This window comes from Nuphar pumila, chromosome 13 (assembly GCF_984573655.1).
Source record: "Nuphar pumila chromosome 13, dmNupPumi1.hap1.1, whole genome shotgun sequence".
NCBI lineage: Eukaryota > Viridiplantae > Streptophyta > Magnoliopsida > Nymphaeales > Nymphaeaceae > Nuphar > Nuphar pumila.
This window is the reverse complement of record NC_143261.1, coordinates 53,801,960-53,811,184: the sequence shown is the minus strand read 5'-3', so window position 1 is coordinate 53,811,184 and position 9,225 is coordinate 53,801,960. Positions and strand designations below refer to the sequence as shown.

Below are 9,225 nucleotides of genomic sequence, written 5' to 3'. Positions count from 1 at the left end.
AAACCCAGATCCAAGCAGATCTGTATGGGTTCAAATCGGGTCATACCAAACCCATTGACATCTTATATGTGACTGCCTATGTTCATAAAATTATACTCCTTTTACAACTCTGACCAATGGAAGAATCTTACCTGGATTTGGATGTGGATCCTTCAGGATGCAGCAACGTCCAAATTTTAGGCATAGAATAGTGGCAAGAAGGGGCGGATGCATGCTGGATCATTGTTGATACAAATCTAAATCCAAACTTCCTCTGAGTCAGAATCTGGATCAGAATGAGTTCATGAGATAAAATCCATATCCAAATTTTACATGGGAATACTTGATCCAACAGAAAACCCCTTACAAACAAGCATTTTACATGTAAAGAGTATACAAGGATCAGATTTGATTCAGAAAGAACACAGTACATACCAATTGGAACCAAATTACAAATTCAAAAGGGTCCACAAACAGGTCTCAATCCAGTTCAAAGGCACATTCAGAACTTATTTTAAAGATCTATTTAGGATAAACTGCACTAGATGTTGAACATATGTCCCACTGGATCTGATCAATTTGCCCCCTCAAATGTAGATATATGTGTTCCAAAGCTGCTGTAAAAAATGGTTCTTACATGGGTCCGGGGCGACACAAGACCTAAACAAGGTCTAATCCAGTCTAGGGGTGTCAACGTGTTAGGTTCAACCCAGACCTGACTTGTACAGAGCCATATAGGGTTAGGGTTTGGTGATAAAGAAGGAGGTCCGATTAAAATCCAGGTCAGACCCAAAGGGTTTGATTAATGTATCGAACCAGGCATGGTTTGTGAAATTTCATACCAGACCGGCCCTATGCCCCCTAACCCAAGTTTGTTTTTAGAGGAAGTAAAACCAATTTTATTAAGATCAGAGAGAGAAAGAAATAGCTTTTCACATCATCTAAAAACTTCTGAGTTTTTCACATCATCTAAAAAAACCTATATACAAGTCAGAATTTGGTGATTCAAAAGTTGGTTGCCACTAAAAACAGTATGTGAATCATGCCCATGGGGTTATTTGTGTTGGGAAGTAGTGGGTGTGACGACAGTACTTGATCGAAGGTAGGCTTGAAGCCATGCGTTGGATAAAAATAAAATAAAAAAATTTAAAATTTACAATTTACTAATTCGTTTTTACATCAAACAATTGTACCAAACTTTAACCCATTTTGAATATGTCATGTTTTGAATTCAATATTAAGTAAAAAATACTATGTTTTCAAGATATAACATATTTTAAAAGCATCACATTTTTTATCATAATATTAATGTGATAAAACACTTTTTATAGTGTTTTTCATATTATTTCACACTATATATATTATCAGAAAAGATTAGAAATTTCATAGTAGCATGAGATTTTCTACACTGATATTTCCTTGAGATCAAAACTTCTATCTGCTTATTATGCAAAGCTTACCGAAAGATCATCATAATTGTGTTATTTCATGTTCAATAGTGTCATTTTTTTTTGAAAGGCAAGCTGGGGTTAGGCAGACCCGTAGCAGAAGAACAGCCGCACCATGTGGCAGAGAGATTCGATCCTGGGCCTTCAACTAGACACGGGATCCAGCTTACCACATGAGATACCACCTTGGTCAATAGTGTCATTTTTCTTTCAGAATAACAAGCACAAAAAATAGATTTTGATAAAAAAAAACTACTCACTATAACTTGTGGCAGCATGCGATGGCTGGGTTCAGCTCATCATGAACTTGTTCGTGATTGGTTTTGGTTCGTATAGCTGTCGAGCTGAGCCACAAGCAGCTCGTTTAGCTTAAACCAGTCGAACCTAAACACAGGGTGTTCGGTTCAGCTTGGCTCATAGATAAAAGACAATTATTTTTGTATGTAATAAATTCGAAACTTAAATGACTCGGTCCTCTCGAACGATTCGTCACGACCGTATCGCCCGAATATCGAGACTCCAGTGCGCGACGGCTGGCAACTGGCATCATCATCGTCGTCATCTCTCCCGCTGAGAGGAACGAGGGAAAAGGAATCGCGGGAAAATGAATTCCGGGAACTCGGAATCTACATTCCCTCCCCTCTAACCGTCGCCCCCCTCGCCATGGATTCGTCCTCTGCTCCCCGGAGAGCGATGAAACCTCCGGTGCCGGAGATGTACTCTACGGTCGTCATCCACTCCGACGACTCCGACGACGGAGGCGGTGACCGTTCGGACGATGATGCTGACATGTACGCCACCGTCGTCCGGAGGGTCGACGCCGAGCCGGACGATTCCTACCTCCCTCCGCTCCTGCAACGCCTCCCGAAGGACTTCGGCGTGGCCGTGGACGACGACGACGACGACGACGAGATCGGCGGCTCCGGCACCGTCGTGATCCGCCGCAATCGGACCGCGCGGAAACCCTACCTCAGGGAGCGGAATTGGGGGGTTTCGAGGAAGGCCGACCAGGACGACGATCCCTACTCGACCTTCGTCGTGAAGCCGAGCGAAGGGAGCCCTCGCGAATCGTTCCTCGGGACAGTGATCCGCCGGACAGGCAGAGGCGGCGGCAGTGGGCTTCCGTTTTCGATCGGCGGCCGCAGGCAGGTGGAGGATAGGGCGAGAGGGCCGGAGTTAGGAGGGTTTCTGCAGCAGAGGAAGGAAGGTTTTGGCATGGATGAGGATACGAGAAGGTCGGTGAGGAAGGGGTCTGTTAGCTCGGTTCCAGATACTGTCGTTGTAAGGGAGGATCCCTCGACGAAGTACGAGTTGCTCAATGAGCTCGGTGAGTTGATTTATGGCCTTTTTCTTTTATTCTTTCCTATCTATTTTTGTATATTTCTGGTCTCTTTGACAAAATTTCTCCCCTTCTAGTTGAAGTGTTGAACTACACCTCGATTGGTCCATGAGCTGATATTTGCAAAACTTTCCATTTATTCTCTTCAAAATTGAAATAAATTTGTATGGATTAGCCTTCAGTTTCATTTAGTTATACTTCGTTTGATCAATGTGATAGCCGAGCGGTTTCTTTATTATTTCCTATTTTATTTCTATTGTTCTCAATTTGTGCAGTTTAGGCTTTGATTTCCATTGAATTATATCTCAGTTTCTAGACTTCTGTTATTCTTCTGTTTTTTCCTCTTAGTTCCCCATTGATTTTTAAAATGTTATGCTCATTTTCGTTAAATTTGTTCTCCCCATATCATATCCTGTCTGATTTATATTGGATAGGCTTGTCACAGTGTCAGCTTTTTGGATTTTTAATCGGCGCAGTGCAAACCTTTGGTTAATTATGGATCTCTAAGGTTATTGGGAGATCCCCAATTGATAGTTCTGGGATATGCAGGAAATTCCATGGGTGTGATGTCATGGAGTGGATTAATGGTGAAGCGGCATATTTATGTTGTCTCAAAGAAAAAAAATTAGAACATTTATCATGAAGGCTCTTGATTATGACTTAAAAGTGTTTCTTTTATTGGTTGTGTCTGTATGGCACAGTGTTATCGGAAGCGCCTAAGTAAAAGGGGAAGCGCGCTTTCTTGAAGCGCTCTTCCAATCACGCTTCCCCTCGCTTCCCCCATTTTTTTCATTTTTTTGTATTTTTTATTTTTTATTTTTATTTTTTTCGCTTCCCCCTCGCTTCCTAGGTCGCTTCCGAGACGCTTTCCGAATCGCTCCTAAGTGGTCCCACGCTTCCCGCTTCATAAAATTTTGAAAGTGCCTCGCTTCCCGCTCCCACTTCCTCAACTGGCAACCATGGTATGGCAACATGGATTGTTGTGAAAACAGCAAACTGCTCATGGATTTAGGTGACATGTATGTTATTGCTTTGGTTGCAAAAGCATTTATGATGTGTCATTAAAGATTGACACCAACGTGCTGCTTTTATTGGGATGGTGTACTTGCGTTTTTCATAAGCAATCTTGGTATTTTACGTTTTAGATTTTTTTTCTTAGTTTTAAATTGTAGTTTGAATTAAGCCTTTGAATATGACGTCATATGTAACGATCCCAACTCATCCCCGTTGAAAAGTAAATTTTTTTTTTAAACAATTGTGGAAACAAACTCAAAGACCGGGGTCTTATAGACATAACACATTCCAAAGCCACAAGGCAACAAGGGATCTTACATTAACCATCAATCAAACCAAATAACTTTATTCATCGTCAATTAAAGTTTGAGAACAATAATAAAATAAATGTTAATAAAAATAGAGCCAAACTGTCTTAAAGAATATGTCAAGGCAATCATGTAGTCCTCGTAGGCTCCCTTTAACAGTTGGTCTCATCACTGGGCTTCAGAGGTTGTGAAAAACATATAGAATACAGGGTCAGAATCATAGATCCTGCGTACGAATTCCTCTAATAATTCAAATAGACAAGAAAATCATAAATCAAATTCAGGTAACATTTTTAGAGGAATACAACTACAATAATTTCATAATTCAAATAATCATTCATGCATTAGAGAACAATTATCATGCAACAATCAATATAGCCTATGTGAAAGAACAAATGAAGATGCATGAACTAATGCAGAGCTGAGATATAGATGATATCAATGCATATACATGAATAACTTATTAAGTTATTATCAGAGTTTTATTTGCATGCATGACCCTATTAAATGCGCACAAATTTTGTTTTACTTTTCATTAAAACCCGCAGATACTAAAAAACGAGCACAACAATTCTCGAAGTTCAACTTAGGCTCCTAGTTGTAGCTTAACACACAATTTGTATTTTATGACTGGGTCCCACACTTGGACCTCAACCGATATCAGGAATCAACACCATCCGTCACAATATTAGAAATCAACATCTAATGTCGGGATACCAGAAAAATTAATATCCATTGATGCTACTTTCTTGGTATATCAATAATAACAGTTGAGTCTATACACCATCCCTAGGCAAAGTGGCAGAAACTCTCTAAAACTGTGGCATGAGGTGAACCACCTAGTTGGGTTCATGAGCACAATCGTACACAATGTTTTAGTATCCTCAGGATTTCTTAAAACCGCCATCCAGGATTCCCACACAATGGAAGGGACATCTAGGAAGAAACATTAATTACACTGTTTTGTTTTTTTTATCAAAAGACGGGTTTTATATACATTATTCGTTTTGCAAATCAACATGCAAAACACGATACGAGACCATTGCCCGTTATAACATTTAATAGTGTAATTAATTTAGAAACCAATAATTTTTTTATGGATTTTGCAATGCATTCAACAAAAGCTTAGAGCAACACCTGCTCGTGACTCACCTGGCGTACAATGGTTCACATTTGACCACTGATGCACCTTATGCAAAGACCACAATGATCATGTGATTACACAATTATCCAAACATGTCCACAAATGCACATTTATTTACATATAATAAGAATGTACATGTATAATAATTTCACATGTACATGAACACATGCTTGCAAAATACATCTTTATTTTCATGATTCATCTCATGACAATATGCAAACATGCATGTGATCATGCTAGTGCAACAACAATGTAAATTTCAGGGTTCACATTCTCATTACATGTATATGTATGTAAACAACATATTGAACTTCATAAGCATGTGAAATAAACAACTCTTTCTGCCACTTCGGGCAAACTTGGGTTACAATACATACCCAACGAATCCAAGCCATGCTGCCCGCACACGGGACAACACTGGTAAAAATATTCCCAATGCTCATATGAAAACATGCATAAATGTCTTGTCATAAGAATGCATAATCTGAACATGGACAAATACACAAATCTGAATATTACACATGTATAAGTCTAACCATTTAATATGTATAAAATCTAAACTTTTAACATATGTAAATCTGAACATAAATACGAGGATTTGACATATGTAAATCTGAACATCAACATGAGCATTAACTCTGAACATACATATGAATATGCAATTCTGGATATACATGTGAACATGTAAATCCAAAGATACATGTAAATCTGGACATATATAAACAGGTAAATATGGACATAACTCGCATGCACATCAACATGCATATTTATTATTTATATATATATATATATATATATATATATATATATATATATATATATATATATATATATATATAAACAGGTAAATATGGACAAACCTCTTGCTTCCAATGTCCGCACTTGTGGAGGGGTGACAACCAATTTTCCTATAACGGTTGGGTTACATCAAGGATCTGCTTTAAGCCCTTTCCTATTTGCTATAGTGGTGAATGAGTTTACGAGATCAATTCAAGAAAATGTGCCGTGGTGTATGTTGTTTGCTGATGATATTGTTTTGATTGATGAGTCTAAAGCTGGGGTTAATGCTAAGTTAGAATTATGGAGACAGACATTGGAAGCAAGAGGTTTTAAGTTGAGTAAGAATAAGACAGAATATATGGAATGTCGGTTTAGTAAGCAACGAAGTAGTGAAGCTTGGTGAGCAAGAAATACCGGTGGATGATTGTTTCAAATATTTGGGATCTATCATTCAAAAGTATGGAGAAATTGATGGAGATGTAAATCATAGGATAAAGGTTGGGTGGTTGAAATGGAAAAGTGCAACTGGAGTGTTGTGCGATCGTAGAATGCCATTGTGGTTGAAGGAAAAGTTTTATAGGACGACTATTAGGCCCGCTTTACTATATGGTACGGAATGTTGGGCTGCCAAGAGACATCATATTCAAAAAATAAGTATAGCTGAGATGCGTATGCTTAGATGGATGTGTGGAAATACAATAAAAGATAAGATTCAGAACAAGGAGATACGTAAGAAGGTAGGCGTTGCACCCATTGAAAATAAGATGAGAGAGAATCGTTTACGTTGGTTTGGACATATTCGGCGAAGGCCTAATGATGCTCCAGTTAGAAGCATGGAGAAATGGGAAAATATATTAGTTAAAAGAGGTCGGGGTAGGCCTAGGAAGACTTGGATGGAGATGATAGGAAAGGATATGAATGCTTTGAACCTCACCGAGGACATGGCATTGGATAGAAATGATTGGAGACAAAGGATTCATGTGGAAGACCCAGAATGATTTTCTTTTTTGGTTCATATCGCCGACCCCAATTGTTTTGGGATGAAGGCGTAGTTGTTGTTGTTGTGTATATATATATATATATATATATATATATATATATATATATATATATATATATATTGTATCTGCCCAACCGAACTGCAGGTCGGCTGGGGCTTTAACAGTACGTAAGACTGCCCAGTTTTTTTTTTTTTTAAACTGCCCAGCCGAACTGTTGGTCGGTTGGGGCTTTAACAACATATATCACTGCCCAACCGAACTTATATGATTATAACCCTGCACAGTCCGCTGGGGCTTAACTGATTTAAAAATCTGCCCAGAACTGCACCAGTTTTTTTTGTTTTGTTTTAAATCTGCCCAGCCGACCAGCGTTCGGCTGGGCTTGACAGATTTTGAATCTGCCCAGCCAAACTGCAGGTCGGCTGGGCCTGAACAGCAAGTGAATCTGCCCAGCCGACCTGCGCTCGGCTGGGCTTTAACAGATTGTGAGCCTACCCAGCCGACTGGGCTTATCAGTGTATACAACTGCCCAGCTGACTGTGGGTCGTCTGGGCTCATCCAAAAGCCCCACCTGATTATGAAAGATCCTACCATGTTTCACCAAGTGATACACGTTTTATGAGGTTTTTACCAAACTGTTTTCTTTTTTATGAAATCTAAGACACCATGTTTTTCTTTAAAACTTACAAGAGATTAATATCAGTCCAAAAAAGACGTGTAAGATTATGTTTACATAAAAAACAAAGATCTGAAATAGAATCCAGCATGACTTGCGTGAACACAACATCTTATATATATAGGCATTGACACACATGTATACATACGTATACACGTTACCATCCATGCATACATCGATTTTTTTCATAAGTTGAACATGAGAAACCAAATTAGATCTATGATTTCCTTAAAAAGTATCATCTAATTCTGATGTAGTTTCTTTTTTCCCATCCAAATCAAAAGAGAAAACCTGTACCTTTGATCGAAGATGGAAAAAGACCGAAAAATAATGTTGGATGATCGGAACGGAAGTAAGCCCTCTTTCTTCTTCTTCTTCCTTCTTCTTTTTCCTTACTCTTTCTTTTTTTCTCTCCCACGAGTTCTCTCTCTTTATTTTCTTTCTTTCTTCCTTCCTTTTTTTTTGAAGTTTTCTCATTGTGGGCTGGAGATAGAGCTTCCCATATGTGAGTCTATCTCCAACTCCCTTTCCATATCTCTCTAGATTTTTGTTGACTTTTTCAACTTCTTTTTTTTCTTTTTTTATTATCTTATTTGTTTAATTGATTTCTTTCTAATTATCTATTGGGTCCTTCTAGAGGGTGACACCCCTCTAGAAACCCTGATCAGTATTATCTGGAAATCTCAACATTTATTAATTTTTAATATTAAAATAATTAATAATTTATTATTTAATAATTACCCAAAAATTTCCAAAGAGTGCCTTATCCCTCTGGGAGTCTTTTTAACATTAAATATCTTTAAATTAAACCTTTACTCTGATTTTATTTTAATTTTGTTGAATCTGGATTTTGGATCCGGATTCGGATCCAAGATCCAAATCCATATCCAAAATCCTTATGGATCTTAAGCTGGATTGGATCCTAATTGATATGGGTCTTGGACTGAGTTCAGACCCATATTAACTTGGATCATATGGATCGGATCCGGTCTGATCCAATCTAGACCAAATCCCATCAAAGCTGGTCTTTTTTGAAAAAAATGCGATTTTCGGGCCAACCGTAACCCGAATTCAGAAAAATCAAATACCATTGAATTCAGAATTTCGAGGCGCATCTAACGGTATATAACTTGAATTTCGCCTTCAAAATTCGCTTGAATTTAATCCGAATTTCGCTTGAATTTAAAGGTAAAAAATAAAAGTTTTTATCATGTCTTGTTTGGCTCGTTTAGGTCTTGTCAATGAGACCTGGGCCAAGCCCATACTCAAATATCATAACCTAACATTGAGTGTTCTACCGATATTTCTACAACACTTAGCCAAAACTTCAACAATTTATGAATTCAATTAAGTATGAAAATACACGATATTACATCACAAGTCTGACTTTTCATGGTGTGCTTATGAATGATATATTGTTTGCTCCCTTTTATAGGGAAAGGCTCATACGGGGCAGTTTATAAAGCTAGAGACTTGAAGACTTCTGAGTTGGTCGCCATCAAAGTTATATCACTAAGTGAAGGGGTTCGTTTTGTC

General features: G+C 38.2%; 1 protein-coding gene across 1 annotated transcript in view; it reads left to right on the top strand.

The window, feature by feature from the left end:
* Window positions 1–2,009: 2,009 nt before the first annotated feature.
* LOC149818422 (serine/threonine-protein kinase 1-like) overlaps window positions 2,010–9,225 on the top strand; it is a 36,091-nt gene continuing 28,875 nt past the window's right edge. Inside the window, exons 1-2 of the mRNA XM_089985837.1 lie at window positions 2,010–2,754; window positions 9,125–9,213. Coding sequence (XP_089841963.1) covers window positions 2,091–2,754; window positions 9,125–9,213 — 753 coding nt within the window. The 5' untranslated portion in view covers window positions 2,010–2,090. The remainder of the gene's footprint in view (window positions 2,755–9,124; window positions 9,214–9,225) is intronic.